The sequence below is a fragment of the Felis catus genome, chromosome C2 (assembly GCF_018350175.1).
Source record: "Felis catus isolate Fca126 chromosome C2, F.catus_Fca126_mat1.0, whole genome shotgun sequence".
Lineage (NCBI taxonomy): Eukaryota > Metazoa > Chordata > Mammalia > Carnivora > Felidae > Felis > Felis catus.
Window position 1 is genome coordinate 158053114 of NC_058376.1, and position 24837 is coordinate 158077950.

The 24837-nt window shown below is 35.8% G+C and overlaps 1 protein-coding gene across 8 annotated transcripts in view; it reads left to right on the plus strand.

Annotated features, from left to right (window-relative positions):
- TOPAZ1 (testis and ovary specific TOPAZ 1) overlaps nt 1-24837 on the plus strand; it is a 102630-nt gene that overhangs the window by 12965 nt on the left and 64828 nt on the right. For 7 of the 8 annotated variants that reach the window (XM_045037984.1, XM_045037979.1, XM_045037982.1 and 4 more), the window contains 6 exons: nt 761-822; nt 1517-1644; nt 16835-16899; nt 20854-20990; nt 22387-22472; nt 23198-23323. In XM_045037984.1, the coding sequence (XP_044893919.1) occupies nt 761-822; nt 1517-1644; nt 16835-16899; nt 20854-20990; nt 22387-22472; nt 23198-23323 (604 nt within the window). The remainder of the gene's footprint in view (nt 1-760; nt 823-1516; nt 1645-16834; nt 16900-20853; nt 20991-22386; nt 22473-23197; nt 23324-24837) is intronic. The other variant, XM_045037981.1, reaches the window with a different exon arrangement.

Below are 24837 nucleotides of genomic sequence, written 5' to 3' on the forward strand. Positions count from 1 at the left end.
CTGTAGGCTAGGTTTAATAAAACGAATTTATTAAGTGAAAAAAATGGTGGGATTCTGGGCGTTTATTATATTTTATTCTTTTATATATTTCTAAATATTTAAAAATGGAGAAATGTTTAGCCATTTGTCGCTCATATAAATGTAGTTTTCATTTGTTGAGTCTATGCTATTGGTTTTAAAAACACTTCATTTAATCCTCACAATAACCTCATGGATAGGTGATATTCCCATTTTACAGATATGGTTAGACTGAAAGAAATAATGTTGCCATAGTTGACACAGTTAAGCGGCAGAACAATATTTGAACCTAGGTTGATCTAACTCTGATCTCTATACCCTTAACCTTTAGACCATATGTGGTCTTTAGAGACTACAAAAAAAGATTCAAACAGCTGTCAAACTGTCTTCCTTTCTACATTGGCAGTAAGCTGTACATACATAAACTTCAGAGTAGGAGTTAAACATCTTCTAGTATGGGTGTAATAGTTTAGAACTGTTAGAACTGTCATCGGGTTCTCCCTGAGTAGCAGTTTGAATGGCAGCACTCCATAACAGTTGTGGCTTATGTGTGTGATTAAAAGAAACAAATGAGGAATCTACTTGGGTGTGCTGGGTTTCTGAACCTCCAGTGTAATACTCTGTCCTTGGAGAACTTGAGCTGATCCTCACCAGCTACTAAAGCTGGTAATATATAATGTTTAGAGAAGTGGATCTGTGTAGAATCCTTTATAATGTTCAAGCTCTGTTTGCTTTATAATAGAGAACTTCCTGTACCGGATTCAGGATTGATGAAGTCAGAGGTCTGTGCTTCCTTGTCAGCAGGTAAAATCTGACGTTTTCAAAATATGTATATTGAAGTATCATTTTGTGTCTCTATTCAGGCCTAGCCAAAATGAATTCATTAAAATAGGAAGCTTCTCATTCTAGAGTTTGTTAAAACATGTTTTATAGTTTGTCCGTTTTCCTCAGTTTTATTGCTTGGTTGACAGATGAGATTGAGAGATTTTCCATTTGATTTTTTAGTAAGTAACTTTGTTCAGCTTTATCTACAAAAGAGAGGATCATTGACCTTAGAAATTTTGTGGCATTATTTTTAAATGGAAGTATGTATTTAAACTTTATCACATTTTAAATCTGAATCCTTTTTATAATTTTTTGTAATTTACAGTTAATCATAAGTTTGAATACCTGGGTCTTCACAGGAAATATTTTGAAAGTTAATTGTACTTTAAAGTTTTAAAAACATATTTAAAATAACTGGACGTAATCAAGAAACATTCTTAAATTTATCTTGATATACCTCAGTTTGTCTTAGTGCCATTCTTTTTATATCTAATATAATGGAGTTATTTTGAAAGAGGGAGGAATAATTGTATAGTTTGCTGAAAACTACTTCATGTTTGTCATATTGGACTTTAAAAGAGTCTGAATTCTAACTCATTTTTAGAACAATCTTTGAATAACTTAGTTATTTCACTGTTTGAAGTTTCTACAGTTGAATATTCTTTCTTTTCAGCAAATGAGATAAAACATGATTCCAAAGGTGAAAACATTTCCCTAGGGGAAATTACTAATGAGACTTCTGAAAGTGAAAATCTGGAAGACTTCAGTGAACACATAAAAAGTTCAGACTTGGATGAAAAGGTACAAGAGACTCTTGCATTTTCTTATTTCCTGGTCTAAACAGTGGTAATGCAGAATTTCATCTTAACAATGCTGTCAGTAGTTCAGACTTGGATGAAAGGTACTGTGGGAATCTTCTGCATTTTCTTATTTCTTGGTCTAAATAGTTATAATACAGAAATTCATCATAACAGTGTGGTCAGGTGACAAGTGTAACGCCTTTTTATTGAGGAAAAGAATTGCATCATTCTGCTCCTAAGGATATATTGTTTGATGCTTTGCATAAGCACACTATTTACAAGTTTCACTTTGGGAAAATAAGGTGTTTAATTATTATTTAGTTTTTTTGTTTGTTTTTTTTTTAGTGTCCTGAAGTTGGTCTCAAACCTACATAAGTCTCTAAATTATTACTTATTTTTCTGCCTCATTAAACACAAAGTTCTGAATATCACTTGATCTTTAAAATTTAAGAATATTCTAGTGCTCAAGGGCTATGAATGCACACAGCAGTTATTTAACCACAGATCCAGAAGGCATATTGGAGCGATGGCGGAACATACCACTGGCATATGTTATGGGGAAAAGTTTGGATATAAAGTTTGTTCTTGTTTTCTGCCAGAAAATGTGTATGATTGTCCTGACCTTTTGCATAATTCATTTGACTTCCTAGGCAACTATTTCATACTTTCTTTTTTCTCATTATTCCTCCTCTTTCATCCTCATGGCTAACAACCTAGTTTCCTACTTTCCAAGAAAATTGAAGTAACTGGAAAAGAACATCCTGATTCCCTACCAAAACATTAGCCACTTAACCTGCATCTGCTCCCCAAACTCCAGCTTCTCTTCAATTACAATAGATGATTTAGCCAAGGATATTCCTTCCACTTATGTGCTAAAGTCCATCTCTTCTCTCTCTCAAAATATTACTGCAGTAATTCTTCTTTGATTGTTGGATTATTCTCATCAATATATAAATATGCTGTTCTCCCATTTTCAAACAGAACAAAAACCTTTACATAGTCCCATTTTTTTTTCCAGCTGTCACCCTATTTCTCAAAAGGCATATCTATACCCACTATTTCTAGTTTCTCTCCTCCAGTTCTCTTGAACCCATTCCAAAGATATTTGCCTTTACTGCAACCAGAATTATCCTTTAACTCTCTGGTTGACCTCCTTGTTGCCGAATCCAATGAACATTTTCTCAGTCTTAATCTTACTTAACCTATCATCATTATTTGTCACAGTTGATCACACTTTCCTTGAAACCCTGACTTTCAGGGTAAACATACTTGCCTGGTTTACTTTTTGCCTTTCTGTCTGCAACTTCCCAACTAATGTTGCTGGTGTCTCCTAATCTCCCTGACCTCTACATATTAGAATGACCTAGAGCCTAGACCATGATGTGTTCTTCTTTCCTATGTAGATTTGCTCTTTAAATGGTCTCATGCAACCTCATTGAATTAAATGCCATCTGTGTGCTAAGACTCTCAAATTTATAACTGCAGCCTGAACTTTCTGAACTGCAGACCTTTATGTCTAGTTGTCTACTGGATTTTTCCACTGGATGTCCAATTAGACATATAAAACTTAACATGTTCAAACTGAATTCCTAAAACATCTATATACAGCCTACCAGACTCATTTCAGCTGTAAGAACACACGCAGGCTGAAAGTAAAGGGAAGGAAAAAGATGTTCAGTGCAAATGGAAACAAAAAGCTGGTGCAGCTATACTTGTATCAAACAAAATAGACTTTAAAAAAGAGAGTGTAATTAAAGACAAAGAGATGCAGTACATAATGATAAAGTAGTCAATCCAGCAAGAAAATATAACATTTATAAATATGTATGCACCCAACATAAGAGCGTCAAAGTATATAATATAATTGTATATACTATACAATAATAGTAGAGGACTTTAACATCTTACATCAGTCATCAAAACTGAAAATCAGGGGCACCTGAGTGGCTCAGTTGGTTAAACAGCCGACTTCCACTCAGGTCATGATCTCGCAGTTTGTAGGTTCAAGCCCCACATTGGTCTCTGTGCTGACAGCTCAAAGCCTGGAGCCTGCTTCGGATTCTGTATCTCCCTCTCTCTGCTCCCCCCTCCACTCCTGCACGCGCTTTCTCTCTCTCTCTCTCTCTCTCTCTCTCTCTCTCTCTCTCTCTCTCTCAGAAGCAAATAAATATTTAAAAATATCCTTTTAATTAAAAAAAAAAAAAACTGAAAATTGGTAAGGAAACATAAACCTTAAATGACATTTTAGACCAGATGGACTTAATAGATATATATGGAACATTCCATCCAAAAGCAGCAGAATATAAATTCCTCTCAAGTTCACACAGAATATTGTGTAGAATAGATAAGGTGTTAGGTCACAAAGCAAGTCTCAATAAATGCAAGAAGGTTTAAATCCCATCAAGCATATCAAGCATATCTAGCATACCACTGTTGTATGAAACTAGAAATAAATTAGTTTCATACAACAGGAAAATCAGAACAACAAGAGGAAAATCAGAAAAATCACAAATATGTGGAGAATAAACAACATGCTACTGAACAATTGGTGGATCATAGAATAAATCAAAAGAGAAAAAAATACCTAGACACAATGAAAACGGAAATATGGCATACAAAAATCTACAGGATGAAGTAAAAGCAGTTCTGAGAGGGAGGTTGATAGCATGCAGGCCTACCTCCAGAAACAGGAGAAATCTCAATTTAATGGTACATCAGAAAGAACTATAAAAAGAATAAAGCCAAAAGTTAGTAGGAAGAAGGAAATAATAAAGATCAGAATGGAATAAATGAAATAGAGAATAAAAAGACAGTAGAAAAGATCAGTGGAACCCAAGAGCTGTTCTTTGAAAAGATAAAATTGACAAGACTTTTGGCCAGACTTAGAAACAACAACAACAAAAACAGGACTCAAATAAAATCAGAAGTGAACAAGAAGTTATAACTGATACCACAGAAATACTAGGAACTATAGTTCACTATGAATTATGAATTATAGACCAAAAACTTGGACAACCTAGAAGAAATAGATAAATTCCTAGAAAGTTACAATTTTCCAAGAGTGAATTATGAAGAAATAGAAAATCTGATTATAATTACTAGTAAGGAGATTGAATCAGCAATCAAAAACCTCCCAAAAATTAAAGTCCAGGACCACTGGACTTCATTGGTGAATTCTATCAGACATTCAAAGATTTAACACCTACCCTCCTTCACAAACTTTTTCCAATAACTGAAGAGGAGGAAACAGTTCCAAACTCACTTTACAAGGCCTGATACTAAAACCAGGCACAGATACCACAAAAAAAACGAAAATTACAGGCCAAGATCCCTAATAAACACAGGTGCAGAAACCTTCAACAAAATCAAATTCAACCTTAGGATTTCGACAGTACGTGAAAAGGATCGTGCACCATGATCAAGTGGGATTTACTCCACAGATACAAGGATTATTCAACATTCGCAAATCAAATCAATGTGATATGCCACATTAACAAAATGAAAGATAAAAATATATGATCATCTCAATAGATACAGAAAAGCATTTGATAAAATTCAGCATCCATTGATGATAAAAACTCAACGAAGTGGATACAACATAATCAAGACTGTATATGACAAACCCACAGCTAATGTCATATGCAACAGTGAAAGGTTAAAAGCTTTTCCACTGAGATCAAGAACAAGACAAGGATTCCCACTGTCCCTACTTTTATTCGACATAGCATTGGAAGTCCTAACAAGGACAGTTAGGCAAGAAAAAGAAATAAAAGATATCCAGATTGGAAAGGAAGAAGTAAAACCATCACTATTTGCTGGTGACGTGATATTATGTATAGAAAACCCTCAAGACTCCAGCAAAAAGCTGTTAGAACTAATAAATGGATTCAGTAAAGTTTCAGGACACAAAGTTAATATTCAAAAATCTGTTGTGTTTCTGTATAATAATAGCTATCAACAAAAGAAATCCAAAAAATCCCATTTATGGGCACATCAAAAAGAGTAAAATACCTATGAATAAATTTAACCAAAAACTGTAGGTTACACTGAAAACTGTAAAACATTGGGGTGCCTGAGTGGCTCAGTTGGTCAAGCATCCAACTTCGGCTTAGGTCATGATCTCATGGTTCATGAGTTCAAGCCCTGTGTCGGGGTCTATGCTGATGGCTCAGAGCCTGGAGCCTGCTTTGGATTTTCTCTCCCTCTCTCTCTCTTTCTCTCTCTGCCCCTCTGCACTCGTGTTCTGTCTATCCCTCTCTCTCAAAGATAAACATTTGAAAAAATTTAAAAAACTGTAAGACATTGATGAAAGAAATTAAAGACACAAATAAATGGAAAGATATTCTGTGCCCATGGATTGGAAGAATTAATATTGGTAAAATGACCATACCACCCGAAGCAATGTACAGATTTGATATAATCCCTATCAAAATTCCAATGGCATTTTCCACAGAACAAGAAAAAATACTTCTAAAATGTATATGGAACCACAAAAGACCTTGAATAGCCAAAGTAGTCTTAAAAAGGAACAAAGCCAGAGGTATCACACTCCCTGATTTCAAACTATACCATAAACCTATAGTAATCAAAACAGTATGGTGTTAGCATAAAAACACACATAGATTAGTGGAACAGAATAGACAGCCCGGAAATAGACCCAAGTATATATGGTCAATTAATTTACGATAAAGGAAGTAAGGACATACAATGGGGGAAGGACAGTCTCTTCAGTAAATAGTTTTGGAAAAACTGGCCAGCTACATGCAAAAGAATGAATACGGATTACTATTTTGCACCATATACAAAAATTAACTCAAAATGGATTAAAGACTTTAAGATCTGAAACCATAAAGCCTAGAAGGAAACATAAGCAGTAATCTCCTTGACATAAATCTTAGCAAAGTTTTTTTGCATCTGACTCCAAAGGCAAGGGAAACAAAGCAAAACCAAACAAATGGGACCACACGAAACAGAAAAGCTTCTGCACAGAGAAGGAAACTACCAAACAACAAAATGCAAAGGCAACTTAACGGGAAGAGACATTTGTAAGTCATATATCAGATAAGGGGTTAATGTCCAAAATATGTGAAGAACTCCTACAACTCAATAACAAAGAAAAACAATCTGATTTAAAAATGGGCAGAAGACCTAAATGGGCATTTTCCAAAAGAAGACATCCAGTTGGTGAACAGACACATGAAAAGGTACTCAACATCACTCATGATCATGGAAATGTAAATCAAAACCACAGTGAGATATCACCTTAACATCTGTCTGAATGGTTGTTATTCAAAAGACAAGGAATAACAAATGCTGGTGAGGATATGGAGAAAAAGATACAGAGAAAACTTTTGTATACTGTTGGTAAGAGTGTAATTTGGTATAACCACTATGGAAAAAAAGTATGGCAGTTCCTAAAAAAAACTAAAAATAGAACTACCATACAATCTAGCAGTTCCACTACAGGATATCCAAAAAAACCAAAAATATTAATTCAAAAAGATACATGCACTCCTGTGTTCATTGCAGTATTATTTACCAGTATTACGCTAAGTAAAGTAAGTCAGGCAAAGAAAAATAAATACTTTATGATTTCACTATTTGGAATCAATTTTAGTATATGTGCTGCCGAAGCGAGCACTCACTATTTGGAATCAAAACAACAACCACAATAAAACCCAGACTCAAAGATATAGAGAACAGATTGGTTGTTGCCAGACAGGAGGGGGGGTTGTGGTGGGGCAAAATGGGTGAAGGGTGGTCAAAAGGTACAAACTTTCAGTTATAAAATAAGGGGGTACAATCTACAGCATAGGGAATATAGTTAATATTGTATTCACTTTGTATGGTGACAGATGGTAATTAGATCAGTTGTGATCATTTTGTAATGTGTACAAATGCCAAAGCGCTATGTTGTACACCTGAAATTAATGTAATATTGTATGTCAGCTATATCTCAATAAAAAATTAAGAAAGAATTTTTTAAATTTTTTAAAAAATGAACTTCTGTTATATATCCCCTCCTCTACCACAAACTAGTTCCTCCTATAATCTTCTCCTTCCCTGTTAATGGCAACTCTATCCTTTATAATTGTTCAGACTCAAAACCTTGGATTTCCTTTCTTTTTCTCTCAGTCCATACCCAGACTGCAAGGAAAACCTGCAGGCTTTACCATCAGATGTCTAGAAACTGTCCACTTTTCATCACCACTCACCAATACCACACAGACCCAAGTGAGGGTCATCTCTTGCCTGATTTATTACAGTCACCTTCTAGTAGATCTCCTGCTTCTAATTTTGTTCTCTTGTGGTTTATTCTCGACACAGCATGAGTTAGATCATGTCATTATTTTGTTTCAGGGTCTCCATTAGTTTCTAATGACATTCAGATTCAAAGCCAAAGTCCTTACTGTGACCTGTAGTGCCCTGTATCTGTCTCCTGTACTCCTTCCCCACCTTGTTATCTCTCTGATCTCTTATACTCCTATCCATATCCATTTCACCCTGACCACACTAGCCTCCTTGCTGTTCTTAAAACATAGTAGGCTTTCTCCTACTTCAGGGCCTTTGCTCTCGCTATTTTATCTGCCTGGGATGTTCTCCTAAAAATAGTACAGCTGGTTCTTATACTTCCTTCACATCTTCACTCAGGTTTCATGTTCTCAGAGATAACTTTCCTGGCCATTCAACCTGAAACTTCAAATGTTCTCCTTTCTCTCAACATTTCATATTCCCCTTTCTTATATTTATTATGGTTTAACATTCTACACATTTACTTTTTTATGTTTATCTCTTCCTGCTAGAGTGAAGCTCCATGAAAGCAAGGATTTTTGTCCATTTTGTTTACTACTAAATCTCTAGCACCTAGAGCAGTGGCTGATACAGAGTAATAACACAAGTAATTGTTGAATACATATTGAATATGAACTCCATTTGAAAAGTCTTTAAGTGCTATAAGAGTCTTATAACACAAAGAATCTTACAAAGTACTTGCTTAATGGTTTGATGATAACAGCCAGTATGTACTCAGCCTTTATCATAATGCCAGCCAGCCACTGTTAAATGCCTAGTATGGATTATCACATTTTATCCACATAATATAATGAGATGCTGCTCAGGAGCCCCCCAGACCACCCTCAGATTTGGTGATTTGCTAGAACTTACAAGGGTCAGCAAAGCTGTTAATACTTGAGATTACATTTTATTACAGTGAAAGAGTGTACATTAAATTCCACAAACAAGAGTCACATAGGGCAGAGTCCAAGAGAAACCAGGCACAGGTTTCCAGCTGTCCTTTCTCAGTAGAGCCATGTAGACATTGCTTGCTTCTCCCAGCAATGATGCATAGCAACACAGAGAGGAATGCTAGCCAAAGGAATTTACTTGAGCCCTGGTCAGTCTTTTTTGGGGTCAGTCACATTGGCATGTCTGACTGCCTGTGTGGCTGACCTCGATCACTCAGTCTCTCCATACCCTCCAGAGGTCAAGCTGGATACCAGATGACCTGAGGCCCCCACCATAAATCAAATTGTTAGTTTAGACTGTCTAGAGTGGCCCAAAGCCCCTACCATGAATTACACTATTAGTATACACTGTCTGGTCCCAGACCCCCAAGTAAGCAAAAACACATTACCAAAGGCAGCACATTCCAAGGGCTTAAAAGTTCCCTCCAAGGAGTAGATCAAGGACCATACCTTCAATGTACACAGTATAGACAACCCTGACTTGCTGAGTTACTCATTTGCTGCACATGGGGCATGTGCTATTATTCTTTTTAATAGATGAAGAAACAGATTTTGAGTCTGTATCTTGTCCAAGGTCTCACAGCAGAGTCCCTTGACTTATAGCAAGGGTTGGCAAAGTTTTTTTCAAAGGGCTAGATGGTAAAATTCCTGTATGGCTTTGTGGACCCTATAGTTGCTGTTGCAACTCTGCCGTCATAACATGAAAGAAGCCATAGACAATATATAAACAAATAGCAGTTGCTATATTCAAGTAAATCTTTACAAAAACAGGCAGGCTGTAGCTTGCCAGCCCTTGCTCTGAAGCATTAAAAACAAACAAACGGGCGCCTGGCTGGCTCAGTTGGTTAAGCATAGGACTTTGGCTCAGGTCATGATCTTGCGGTTCGTGGGTTTGAGGCCCGTGTCAGACTCTGTGCTGACAGCCCAGAACCTGGAGCCTGCCTCAGATTCTGTGTCTCCTTCTCTCTTTGCCCTTCCCCAACTTGTGCTCTGTCTCTGTCTCTCAAAAATAAATGAATGTTAAGACAAAATAACAACAAAAACTAGTTTGTACTCTGTTCTACTTAAAGCTGAGGAAAAGACTTAATCCATTTGTTCCTGTAAGGATAGATTTTAGGAGATGTTTGCCAGAAGTCACTGAATTCTTAACACTGTAAATATTTTCAAGATGTAGACTATTTTTGGCATTAATTCTTTTAAAATAATCCACAGAATTGTTTAGTTGCTTCCTAGTGTAGTAAGATTTTTGGTTTTGTTTAAGAAAAAGGGATGATACATTTATTCTTCTAATATTATGGTAAGCTTCAAAGTACCAACTCTAGAAAATAATCATGACCAGACAGTAATATTTGTCTTTAAGATATCTGGCCTCCGGGCTGCCTGGGTGGCTCAGTTGGTTGAGTGTCCAACTTCGGCTCAGGTCATGATCTCATGGTTCATGAGTTCGAACCCCACATCGGGCCCTGTGCTGACAGCTCAGAGCCTGGAGCCTGCTTCGGATTTTGTGTCTACCTCTCTCTCTGCCCCGCCCCCACTCTTGCTCTTTCTCTGTCTCTCACAAATAAATAAATGTTTAAAAAAATTTTTTTTAAGATATCTGGCCCCCAAATTTGGGAATTAAACTTTGTCTCTCTCTCACTTTACATCTTAGGAATTTGAGGGGATAAATAGATTGACTTTAGGACATATGTATGGCCTACTACTTTTCTCCTTTTACATAGTTTTCTGTGAATTTTTATAAATGCTTCCTTACTGATATTTTGTATATATTTATATAATACTTACGGGATAAATATTCATGGAATAAGTATACGTATATTCTGTCTTTTCCAGTGACCTTTTATTTTGTCTTGTGTATGTAACAATTTTTAAATTTAACCATGATAGGAATTACTTAATTCTAGTTTTGAACCCCATATAGCTAAAATGCTAGTATACCGTTTTAAAATTTTTTTATTTTGAGGGGCGCCTGGGTGGTGCAGTCGGTTAAGCATCTGAATTCAGCCAGGTCACGATCTCGCGGTCCGTGAGTTCAAGCCCCGCGTCAGGCTCTGGGCTGATGGCTCAGAGCCTGGAGCCTGTTTCCGATTCTGTGTCTCCCTCTCTCTCTGCCCCTCCCCCGTTCATGCTCTGTCTCTCTCTGTCCCAAAAATAAAAAAAATAAATAAATAAAATAAAATTTTTTTATTTTGAAATAATTGTAGATTCACAGGAAGTTGCAAAAGTATAGAGAGGACCTGTGTATCCTCCACCTAGTTTTTTCCTGTGATTGCATCTTTAAATGCAATATCAGAAGCAGGAATCTGATATTAAATGTATAGTATATATACCTCTCTGTATTTTATTAAATGGGCAGACTCTTTTAGCCACCACTGCAATCAAGGTAAAGAATTATTCTATCACTATAAATATCTCCCTTATGTTATTCCTTGGTTACACTTTTCTCCCTAACTCTAACATTCCTAACCTTAGCCAACCATTAATCTGTTTTCCATCTCTGTAATTTTGGTATTTTGAAATAGATGTAGATTTGCTGGAGGTTGACTAGAAGATTATCAATTTTGTTACTATTCGAAAAGAACCAGCTTTGGTTTTATTAATTTTTTTTCTCTGTTGCTCTGTTGTTTTCTATTTTACTGATTTCTGCTGATCATTACTTTCTCCTTTTTTCTGCTTACTTTGGATTTAATCTGCCATTCATTTTGTAGTTTCTTTTTTTTTAATTTTTTTAATGTTTATTCATTTTTGAGAGACAGAGTATCAGAGTGCAAGCCGGGGGTGGGGCAGAGAGAGAGGGAGGCACAGAATCCGAAGCAGGCTCCAGGCTCTGAGCTGTCGGCACAGAGCCTGACACGGGACTCGAACTCACAAACCGTGAAATCGTGACCTGAGCTTAAGTCAGAGGCTTAACCAGCTGAGCCACCCAGGCACCCCTCTTTTTGTAGTTTCTTAAGGTTACAACTGGGGTCACTGATTTAAAACTTATTTTCTGAGACAATTTAGTGCTATAAACATATCCATAAATACTGCCTTAGCAGGATCCCACATTTCTTTTAACTTTGAAATAGTTATAGATTCACCGCAGTAGTGGTAAGAAATAACAGAAATCTCATGTACTCTTTACCCAATTTCCCCCAATGGTAACACTGCAAAGCTTTAGTATAATACCACAACCAGAATATTGGCACTATAATACAGTCAGAGATACAAAACACTTCCATCACCACAAGGATCCCTTATGTTTTTATAACCATGCCTGCTTTCTCCCTGCCTCCCCCTAACCTCTCCTTAACCCTTGACAACTGCTAATCTGTTCTTCATTGCTATAATTTTATCATTTCAAGATGTTACAGGGACGCCTGGGTGGCTCAGTTGGTTAAGCATCCGACTTCAGCTCGGGTCATGATCTCACGGCTCGTGGATTTGAGCCCCATGTCGAGCTCTGTGCTGACAGCTCAGAGCCTGGAGCCTGTTTCGGGTTCTGTGTGTCTGTCTGTCTGTCTGTCTCTCTCTCTCTCTCTCTCTCTCTCTCTCTCTCTCTCTCTCTGCCCCTCCCCCATTCATGCTCGCTCACTCTCAAAAATAAACATTAAAAAAAATTTTTTAAGTGTATTACATAAATGGAATTAGATATAGTACATAACCACTGCAGATTGGGGTTTTTTTCACCCAGCATAATGCTCTGGATAGTCATCAAGTTTGTTGCATGTATCAATAGTTCATTCATTTTGATTGCTTAGCAGTATTCCGTGGGATGGGTTACTACCATTTATTTAAAAGCTGTTCACTCATTGAAGGACAACTGTCTTGTCTCCAGTTTGGGGCTATTTCAAATAAAGCTGCTATAAACATTTGTGTACAGGTTTTTGGTGAATCTAATTTTTAGTTTCTCTGGGATCAATGCCCAAGTCTGTATTTGCTGGGTTGTATGGTAATTGTATGTTTAGGTTTTAACTTAGATGAGTTCAGCCTCCAGATTACTCTTCCACAGTAGCAGTTAGTTTAAATATTTTTTCGGTTCTTGTAACCTTAGCTGGGCTGTTTGGAGTCTAACCTTAGAGAGATACAGTTCAAGGATCAGCGAGAGATTTGCACCAAGTGTATAGCCAGATTTCAGGGTTTCCTGTCTTAGGTTCTCTCCTTTCCTGGATTCTCATCCTTATTTCCCAGTTTCTGACTATGTCCTAAATTTAGCCTCCCAGTGCATCGTTTCAGCAAGGCAAGTTCTTGGCCTTCCCAGGTGATTCCAACTAGGGCCTGCCTTCAGGAATAAAACCATGAAAGCAGAAGAGCTGGTCAGTACTATTCCTTCTTTCCAAGTGTAGACTTCGCTCCAGATTCTGCCTGCTTTTCATATCTTTCCAGTGACTTTTTTTATATTTTATCTAGGGTTTAGAATTGTTAACTGCAAGAGGATTATCCCAATAAGACATACTCTGCCATTTCTCAGAGTGGATGTATTGTTTATTCTTTTTATTTTTATACAAACGGTAGCATACCATTCTTTATCTTGCTTTTTAAACTAAATATATAATGGAGATTGTTTCTTTTCAATGTATGTAATTATGCCCTGTTTTTCTAATTGTATAATTATCCACTGTATGGATATACTCTATTCAACAACTTCCACTGTTGGTGGACACTTGCTTTGTTCCCATTTTTTGCAATTTAAATATTGCTGCATTATGTACCCTTGAACATAAGGCATTTTGTATATGTGCAAGCATTTTTTGGATTAATTCTTAGAAGTAGAATTGTCAGATTGGCCTACATAAAGATGACTGTGATTTATACATTCAGCAACATTGGGTAAGAATGCCAGTTTTCTCCCCACACACTAACCAACTCAGTATTAAAATTTTGTCCCATCTGTCTATTTTTACAAATGACTTTTAGTTTTAATTTGCTTTCCTCTTATGAGACTAGTTAGGCATCTTTTAGTATATTTAAAGGCCATTTACATTTTTTATGAACTTCCTTTTTATGTTCTTTGCCCATTTTTCTTCTGAGATTTTGATTTTTTTAGTTGTAGGAACTTTTCATGTATTAAATATATTCTTACATCACTCATCATCAGGGAAATACAAATGAGATATCACTTCACACCTGTCAGAATGGCTAAAATTAACAACTCAAGAAACAACAGATGTTGGCGAGGATTCAGAGAAAGGGGAACCCTCTTACGCTGTTGGTGGAAATGCAAACTGGTGCAGCCACTCTGGAAAACAGTATGAAGGTTCCTCAAAATGTTAAAAATAGAACTACACTATGATCCAGCAATTTTACTGCTAGGTATTTACCCAGAGGGTACAAAAATACTGATTTGAAGGGATACATACACTCCAATGTTTATAGCAGCATTATCAGCAATACCCAAATTATAGAAAGAACCCAAATGTCCATTGACTGATGAATGGATAAGGAAGTTGTGTGTATATACAATGGAATATTACTCAGCCATAAAAAGAATGAAATCGTACCATTTGAAATGACATGGATGGAGCTCTAGAGTAATAGGCTAAACAAAATAAGTCCATCATAGAAGGACAAATACCATATGATTTTACTCATGTGGAATTTAAGAAACAAAACAAATGAACCTGGGTGGGGGGAGGAGGGAAAAGAGAGAAAGGCAAACCATAAAACAGACTTTAGGTGTAGAGAACAAACTGAGGGTTACTGGAGGGGAGGTGGGCAGGGGAATGGGCTAAGTGGGTGATGGGTATTAAGGAGGGCACTTCTTGTGATGAGCACTGGGTATTCTAATGAAGCTCTTCCCCATTTCAAGATTTAAAATTTTTCTTCTGTATTTCCTCCTGGTGTTTTTTTCTGTTGTTTTTTATTATGTTTGAATTTTTTATCTATCTGAATCTAAAATTTATCTTAGGAGAAAGAAGGTAGAAACAATGTAACCTTTAAAAAATTTTTTTTGACAAATGGCTTTTGTGTGCTTTGTATTCTCCAGCATAAGAAAATATCTAACATATTTATATTCACACCTGTTGGTATCATAATTTATGGTTTCTGCTTCTGTATCATGCTTAGTCTTTCTCCACCCTCCAAATTATACCTCTATTTTGTTTTTGCTATTTCTGATATTTTTTGTATTTAAATCTTTAATGAACCTAAAAAGTATTTTGACATATGGTGAGTTGGTACCAAACTTATTTTCTATCCAGTTAGCTAGACTGTTGTTCTACTTCCATTTATTGAATCATTTTTTCACAAATTTCAAATGCTATCTTTAAATTTTTCAAATTTTTATGTATGGAACTATTCCTTCTCTTTTGTTTCATTGATTGCCCAGGTCCTTTTACTGATACCATATTGTCAGTTATTTGAAAAATAAAAATGGCAAGCAAAATAAAAATAAAACAAGGAACGCTTACTTTAAAAGATTCTGAAATGCATTATAAATCTAAAATATTTTTTGGCTGTTCTTATATTTTCCTAAGAGTTCTTTAAACTCACATGTAAAGTAGTTTTTAAAGTGTATGAATTAATTTAGGGAGAACTAACATCTTTACATTTAATAATCTCATTCAGGGGGCCCCTGGGTGGCTCAGTTGGTTGAGTGTCGGACTTCAGCTCTGGTCATGATCTCACTGCTGGTGGGTTTGAGCCCTGCATCAGGCTCTGCTGACAGCTCAGATCCTGGAGCCTGCTTCGGATTCTGTGTCTCCCTCTCTCTCTGCCCTCCTTAGCTCGCACTCTGTCTCTCTGTCAAAAATAAATAAACACTTAAAAAAAAAATTTTTTTAATCTCATTCAGGAACATAGTATATTTTTGTATTTGTTGATGTTTTATGTTTCTCACTTGATTTTTCTAATTTTCTTCGTAACAATAGTATATGCAGTGTGTGTCATTATGTAATGTGTGATTATGTACTTTAAAAAAGAATAGTTGCTAAGAGAGTACATTTTCAGAGTTCTCATCACAAGGAGAAAATTTTTTTCTTGTTTTCTTCTTTTTGCTGTATCTCTGTGAAAAGATGGATGTTAGCTGAACCAGTTGTAATGATCTGACGATATATATAAACCCAACCATCATGCTGTATGCTTTAAACTTATACCATAATATGTATCAATTAATTCTTAATAAGACTGGAAAAATGTTTAATAGTTAAAAAATAATTTTTTAAAATTGAAAAGACTTGAAAGGTATAAAGTAAGATATTAAATGGTTATCTCTGCTCAAATGATAGGTGATTTGGAGGTTTGTTTTCTTGGTGCTTGCCTGTTTTTTCAAAAGTTTAATATTTAAGCATTTAGAACTTTCTTATAATTGGAAAGTCACAATTCCAGAACACTAATGTGAAATGTTTTAAGTATAGTGATATATAAAATACATACAAATACTTCCTTTTTAAATTTTTTTAAAATTTATTTTTAAGAGAGACAGAGTACGAGCAGCGGGGGAAGAGAGAGAGAGGGAGACAGAGAATTGAAAGCAGGCTCCAGGCTCCAAATTGTCAGCACAGAGCCTGACACAGGGCTTGAACTCATGAACCGCGAGATCATGACCTGAGCTGAAGTCCGATGCTTAACCGACTGAGCCACCCAGGCACCCCATATAGATACTTCTAATGAGAAAAATAAATTTATGTTCATAAATACCATCTGAAAATAAAAATCATTTGAAGCTTTTTATCTGAAAGAAAACAAATGTAACTTTAATTGTTTATAATAACTTTAAATGACAGCCTGTATAATTAAAAGTGATGTCAAAAGCTGAGAAAATATATTATTTCTATTAGTTTTTTTCTTAACAGTGGAATTTTTAAGTCAATATTCATTTTTTTAAATAATACAGAGTTGTGTTTTTGGTTGGCCATCAGGTGGTGGTTTAATTAACATCTAATAAATTCTAATATGTCTGGTAAGCCTCAGCTTAATATGGAATACAGAGATACTCACTTGTACTTTTTAACCATAATCTCCTTATAGCATAGATTTTCAGAAGAGGTGACTATTAAAGAAGAAAAAGAAAATATTTTTGAAGTTTGCAAAAGGTCTGTAACATTTTTAATTATGTAACTTTAAAATAGTCAAATAATTTGTATTTTGAGTGTTTTTCATTCTCTGCTTTATGTACTTGGGCCACTATGCCGTAAGCCATATATGGATATTATTAAATTGGTGTATCAGGTACACACAGATGTCAGCGATACTGTAAGTTACCTTAAAGCTGTCACAAAGATTTTTGAGCCATTAAAATATTTTTCAAGGAAGGAGTAAAGAGTAGTGATAAAAGAAAAAAGAATGTGTACATGACATTTGTGAAGGTAAAAGCAGCTGAAATCAGATGAATATTGCAGTTTGCAGGTATCTGACATGGTTGTGGTCATGAGTACTGCAAGTTACAGTACACTCACTAGAATATATGCAAATACAAAACTTAGAGTTGGAAGATACCTTGGAGATCACCTGACCATCGTGCACTCCCATTTTGCTGTTGAGGCAAGGTACACTCAAATCAGGTGACAAATGTGTTCAAGTCTTTTTATGTTAAGACGTAGTTTTCAAAGTGTGATTCTTGTAGTGGCAGCAGCATCTGGGAATGAGTCAGAAATGCAAATTATTTGGTCCCATCCCTGATTTGCTAAATCAGAAACTCTGGAGATGGAGCCCATCAGTCTGTGTTTCAACAGCGCCCCTTAGCTAGTCCTAAGATGTGCTCAAGTTTGAGAACCATTGTATTAAGGAAAAGCTAGGTAAGAATTAGATTGGCACAGAAACCCAGTACGATTCATGACCATTTGAAAATTTTTAAAGGAAAAAATGACAATTTAACTTTTTTATTCTATTGAAAGCATTTTGCTTACGAACTAGTGTCATTGCAGCCTGCAGAGTTTTATCATGATTTTGGATCTACCATAATGACCAGGAATGTTGACATTGAAGTCACTACATTACCCTTGGCTTCAGTCATCCAATCAAAAACAAAAAGAGTTTTACTAGATCATCTCTTCCATCTGTAAAATTCCATAATTCTTATTTGTTTATGTTATTGCTTTTGTTTTGAGGGAGGTTATTATTGAATGCACACATTAATTATGTCCCAAGTTGGAAAGAGAAGTATCTTTATTTTCTGTGTAATTTTTAAGCCCCGTCAATGCTAGTAAGTTTCAACTGTTGTAAGTGTGGGACCCTTTTCTATTTTTACTCTCCACTGGTACAGGGAACCCCAGCTGAAAAAGCTTGTTAGAATTGTTTTTAAGATAAAATATATTATCTGAGAGATCTTTCTCCAAAAAACTGATTTCCTTATCTATTAGTTGTCTGTTAGTTAGCTTTGAGATACTTCCTCCTCTCCCCCTTGCTTAAGTTATTTCTTTTTCTAGGTAAGTGAAATTCCAGAAAACTCTTTTTTGGGGGGGGTGGATTTTAATTTAATTTTAATTTAATTTAATTTAATTTTTTATTTTTAAAAATTTACATCCAAATTAGTTAGCATATAGTGCAACAATGATTTCAGGTAGATTCCTTAGTGCCCCTTACCCATTTAGCCCATCCCCCCTCCCACAACCCCTCTAGTGTAACCCGCAGTTTGTTTTCCATATTTATGAGTCTCTTCTGTTTTGTCCCCCTCCATGTTTTTATATTATTTTTGTTTCCCTTCCCTTATGTTCATCGGTTTTGTCTCTTAAAGTCCTCATATGAGTGAAGTCATATGATTTTTGTCTTTCTCTGACTGACTAATTTCACTTAGCATAATACTCCCCAGTTCCATCCATGTAGTTGCAAATGGCAAGATTTCATTCTTTTTGATTGCCGAGTAACACTCCATTGTATATATATATATAAATATATACCACATCTTCTTTATCCATTCATCCATCGATGGACATTTGGGCTCTTTCCGTAACTTTGGCTATTGTTGATAGTGCTGCTATAAACATGGGGGTGCATGTGTCCCTTCGAAACAGCACACCTATATCCCGTGGATAAATGCCTAATAGTGCAATTGCTGGGTCATAGGGAGTTCTATGTTTAGTTTTTTGAGGAACCTCCATACTATTTTCCAGAGTGGCTGCACCAGGTTGCATTGCCACCTACAATGCAAAAGAGATCCTCTTTCTCCGCATCCTCGCCAACATCTGTTGTCGCCTGAGTTGTTAACGTTAGCCATTCTGACAGGTGTGAGGTGGTATCTCATTGTGGTTTTGATTTGTATTTCCCTGATGATGAGTGATGTTGAGCATTTTTTCACCTGTCGGTTGGGCATCTGGATGTCTTCTTTGGAGAAGTGTCTGTTCAAGTCTTTTGCCCATTTCTTCACTGGATTTTTTTTTTGAGGGGGTGTTGAGTTTGATGAGTTCTTTATAGATTTTGGATACTGGCCCTTTATCTGATATGTCATTTGGAAATATCTTCTCCCATTCTGTCGGATGACTTTTAGTTTTGGTGATTGTTTCCTTCACTGTACAGAAGCTTTTTATTTTGATGAGGTCCCAGTAGTTCATTTTTGCTTTTGTTTCCCTTGACTCCGGAGATGTGTTGAGTAAGAAGTTGCTGCGGCCAAGATCAAAGAGGTTTTTGCCTGCTTTCTCCTCGAAGATTTTGATGGCTTCCTGTCTTACATTGAGGTCTTTCATCCATTTTGAGTTTATTTTTGTGTATGGTGTAAGAAAGTGGTCCAGGTTCATTCTTCTGCATGTCACTGTCCAGTTTTCCCAGCACCACTTGCTGAAGAGACTGTCTTCATTCCATTGGACATTCTTTCCTGCTTTGTCCAGCAAACTCTTTTTAAGTTTTTCTAAAATTGGTTATATAGGATCTCACATATTAAAATAGAGTTGAAACTGTTTATTTTTGTTTATTTTTTTAACGTTTATTTATATTTGAGAGAGAGAGTAAACAGGGGAGGGGCAGAGAGAGAGGGAGACACAGAACTCCAAAAGCGTTCCAGGCTCTGTGCTATTAGCCCAGAGCCCAGCACAGGGCTCAAACTCACAATCTGTGAGATCATGACCTGAGCCAAAGTCAGATGCTTAACCGACTGAGCCACCCAGGTGCCCCTAGTTGAAACTTTAAATCAGCAACCAAGGACAGTAAATTTTTTATACCTTCTTCCCAAAGGAAGCTCTCAAGTACATGTATAAATTTATTAAATATACTTATCCCAAAGAATTAATTTATAACTCATTCTTTTTTCACTATACTATCAATAGAATAATTAGATAATCTTTTCTGTTAGAATGCCAGCTCAGTGCCTCCTTGGACATTTTGTCTGGCATGATCAAAAGTATTCTGCTCAGGGCAGCTGGGTGGCTTGGTCAGTTGAGCATCCAACTTCGGCTCAGGTCATGATCTCATGGTTCATGGGTTTGAGCCCTGTGTCGGGCTCTGTGCTGACCGCTCAGAGCCTGGAGAATGCTTTGGATTCTGTGTCTGCCCCTCTCCCTCTGCCCCTCCCCCACTCATGCTCTGTCTCGCTCTGTCTTTTAAAAGTGAATAAAGATTGTTAAAAAAATTTTTTTGGGGGCGCCTGGGTGGCTCAGTCGGTTGGGTGGCCAACTTCAGCTCAGGTCGTGATCTCGCGGTCAGTGAGTTCAAGCCCCGCGTCGGGCTCTGTGCTGACAGCTCAGAGCCTGGAGCCTGTTTCGGATTCTGTGTCTCCCTCTCTTTGACTCTCCCCCGTTCATGCTCTCTCTCTGTCTTAAAAATAAATAAACGTTAAAAAAAAAAAATTAAAAAAAATTTTTTTAAAAAGTATTCTGCTCTAGTTTTAACCCAACCACCTTACTCCTGCCTCTACCCTGGCCATTCAACAAGCATTGGTTTTCTATGTAAGAACGCAGGAACGCTTACTGAAAATAATGAAGAATCATAGTATGGTAACAGTATACAGCATGGTATATAGTATATACATAGTGTTAGGTTGTGTTTCCACTCGATTCTTATTACTTTAAAGGTTTTAGAATAAATTTAAATTCTGATTCTGTTTTTTTCTGCTCATACAGCAGAGATCCTAAAAATTCAGAGATGGTTGGTGAATGTCAGTTATTAACATTGGCCCCCAAACCTCTGTGCTTATCAATGCCACCTTTGAATCTAAGTGCTCATCAAGAAGACATATTACTGAAGCCCTGGATGAATGGTACTATTTTCTTAATATAATTATGTTGGCCTTTGATAGTATAGAAATTATGTGGGAGATTTTTTTCACCAAAAGCAAAAAAGGTTTAAAAAATCAAAACCAGCCTAGAATATGTTAAAATTAGGAAGTTTGTATACCTTTACTTAATACTTTTGATGGAACAATTTCTTAAATATATGTACTTACGTGATAGTTGTAGTGCAAATAAATTATAGGTTATACCTAAAATATTCATATTTTAGTTGAATATTTTAGAATTATAATGTATTTTAAATTTTGTGTTAGTTTTTTTGAAAATCCATAAAGCTTTTGAACAAAATAAGCTAGATTGAGGAATGAATTTGGAAACAATAAATTTTCTCTGTGTAGCTCACACCTAATTGTCCCTTCCTGTTGTTGACTTCGTGCTTCCTGGTGTCGTGTAGGACTGCAGCATGTCCAGATGATTGTGTGTTTTATCTTAAAAAGCCTTAACAGATTTTATAATGGAAATTACAGCAAAACTCTGCAGCAGAAACTTGAGCTTTTTCCAAATTCTGTGTGAATGCTGCCAACTGAAAAATGAAATTATTTAAAATAAAAAAATAAAATATCTTTAGAAAAAAACATTTCCAGATGTCCTAATTCTCATTTTAAAGGACCAACATTAAGGAATAGGGTGCCTGGTATATTAGTCAGCTCAGGCAGCCATAATAAAATACCACAGACTAGATGGCCTAAACAACAGAAATTTATTTCACACGGTTCTGGAGGCTAGAAGTCTTAAGATCAGGGTTCTGGCAGGGTCTAGTTTCTAGCTCTCTTCCTGGCTTACAGATGGCTGCCTTCTTGCTAAGTCCTCACATGGCTTTTCCTTGGTGCATGTGCATGGAGAGAGAGCAAGCTCTCTGCTGTCTCTTATAAGAGCATTAATTCCATCAGCTCAGGGTCTCTTCCTTATGACCCCATTTAACCTTAATTAGTTCTGTAAAAGACCCTATCTTCAAATAAACTCACACTGAGGTTTAGGGCTTGAACATATGAATTTGTGGGGTTCATTTCATAACACTTAGGTTTGTCAGTAATTTACTTAGAGATTTTAATTGTCTGTCATATTTGTTTAACATGGAGACTGTCATTTGAGTGCAGTGTTCAGTGCTGCTGTTTTAAGGCTTTTAAGAAAGTATCTTCAGCTCAAAATGAGTTTAAAATTTTACAGTTAGGCCTAGAAATACTTAAGGAGCACCAAAGATGTAAATAATTTCACAGGAATACACATGGCAGCATAGTCTGTGAACTGAGTATGAGTGGTCCAAAGTGAAACTTTAAAGCAGATAGTAGTAGTCATCTGTTCATTGTTATGAAGGGAAGAAGCTATAACATATTGGTATTTGATGTGATTCTTAATCATTTCTAGATTTCAGATTTCCAGGAAAACATTCTCTCTTAAAGCTGCAGAATCCTGAAACTTGTGAAATATTTAAGAGGGAAAAAAATGTAGGGGTAAGTCCCCCATTTAAAAAAAAAAATCTTACAAAGCACATATTTTGGTTGTATTTCCCTATCATTTGTTAAGCACTTCTGGACGTTTACAGAGTTTGAATGACACTTGGTGATGAGAAGCAGAAAATGAGTAGTAACTCAGAGGATATTCACATATAATGTAAGAAGTTGAAAGCAGAAGGCTGGGCAGGCGGGGTGGAGAAGGGATATCCAAAACAGAAAATACAGGATGGATAGTTCCTGGTGATAGAAGAGAAAACTAGTGATTTAAAGCTGTTTATAGGAAAAGTTTGTTGTATATATTTTTAATCTGTCATTTCTCCTTAGTTAATCAGAAAAGCTAAGGAAAATCTGAGTTCTAAATAAATGCATCTGAAATATGGTACATATTGTAAATAGGACTATTTGTAAAAGCAAACAGGGCAAGTATGTGAGAAAGGGAGGGGATGTAAAACTTTTAAAAACATGTAAAGTAAAACAGTAGTAACTTTGATGGAGTATTTTCAAAATATTGCAAAAAGTCAGACAAACCACTTTGAGTTGTTTTTTTTCATTATTTTTGAAAATATAAATTAAGTTGGGAGTTTTATTTTTTTATCAAGTCAGCAAGCAATTTGTCTTGGTGCAGTTTTGGGTATAATTTCTGGTTCCTTCAAATGCTTTCTTACCTGATTATGGTATTTTTTTACAATTAACACAGAAAGAAAATTTATTTAATTTTCTAGGTGTTCCAGAAGCCCCTAGGGTTGATGCTACCCCATAGATACTGCAAATTTCATTTTAATACATTACGTGGCTGTGAGCGATCACAATGCAAGTTTGCTCATATGCCTGAGCAAGGGGATGAAAAGGTAAAATACGTAAAGTCTTTGAAGTAGAGATTGTTTTCAGATTATCTCAGTTATATGTTTTAAGTCAGATTTTCATTAACCCCTAATAGCATAGATGAGCTTTGTCTGGTTTTGTGCTTTAAATAAATCATCCAATCTGTATTCTTTTGTTTCTGGCTTCTTTTTGCTCAATATTTTTGAGATTCATCTATATTTTTTTATTTAATTATAAACATTTCTTTCTCATTGTAATATTGAATATTCCATTTTGTGAGTATATCAAAATTTATTTTATTGATAAATATTAGTTTTGATTCATTGGATTTCTGAATTTGGGAATTACAGTAGTGATGTTATCAGTGTTCTTTCGTGTGTCTCTTGGTGAACATATGTGTACTTTCTGATGGGTTATACTTAAAACTGGAATTGCTGAGTCATAGGATCTGCATATATTCAACGTTAGTTGATAGTACCAAACAGATTTCCAAGGTGGTCTGCCCAATTACACTTTTTCACCAGCAATGTCTGAGAGTTCAGCTTGCTTCATAGCATTACCAGCTCTTGGTATTTTAATTTTAGCCATTCTAGTGAGTGGGGAGTGATGTCCTCCTTGATGACTTACGAAGCTGAGCATCTTTCAAAATCATTATTGGACACTTGGATACACTCTTTTTGGAAATCTCTAAATATTTTGCCTATATTCTATGGGATTGTCTTTTTCTTATATACCTTAAGAATTCTTTATATATTCTGGGTATAAGTTCTTTATTGAGTATGTGTATAGCACATAACTTTTACTACTGTAAAGGTTGCCTTTTCACCCTCTTAAGGTGTCTTTTGGTAAACAGAACTTCTTAATTTCTACGTAGTCCGATTCTGTCGATCCTTTTACGGTGTTAACTTTTTGCATCCTGTTGGAGAAATCTTTGCCAAGATCATGAAGATGTTCTCTTATATTTTTTCCTTTAAAAGGTCTGTTGTTTTATCTTGGCATTTAGAACACAAAGCCACCTGGAATTGATTTTTGGTTTTCATGTGAAAACAAGGTCAAGATAAATATTTTTTCCGCATGAGGATCCCTTTGTAAGCCAACACCGTTTACTTAAAAAAAACATCCTTTTCCCCTGTTGCACTTCAGGGTCACTGTGTCATAAATCAGCTAATTATATATGAGTGGGTCTGTTTCTAGGCTCTTTGTTCTAATCCATTGGTCAATGTGTTTATCCTTGAGTCAGTAAATGGCTATTTTTTAAATGACCTAAATAAGTTTTTTTTTAATTTTGAATATTCAGGAATTTCCTTCCCTCCCCAATTGCTTGCTAATCTTGCTATTTCCTTGACTATTTCTTTGTCAGAACAGCTGTAAAATTAAGTTTTTATAGTGAATTCAGTATATATTTCAAATCTGTGAGTTAACCAACATCAATTTTTTTATTCCATTGCTTTAAGTTCACTTTGAGAATAAGCAGAAAGATAGGATTGAAATTTTGTCTTCTTTATGAAATATAAAAAGGTAACGTTATATTTTTCATTAC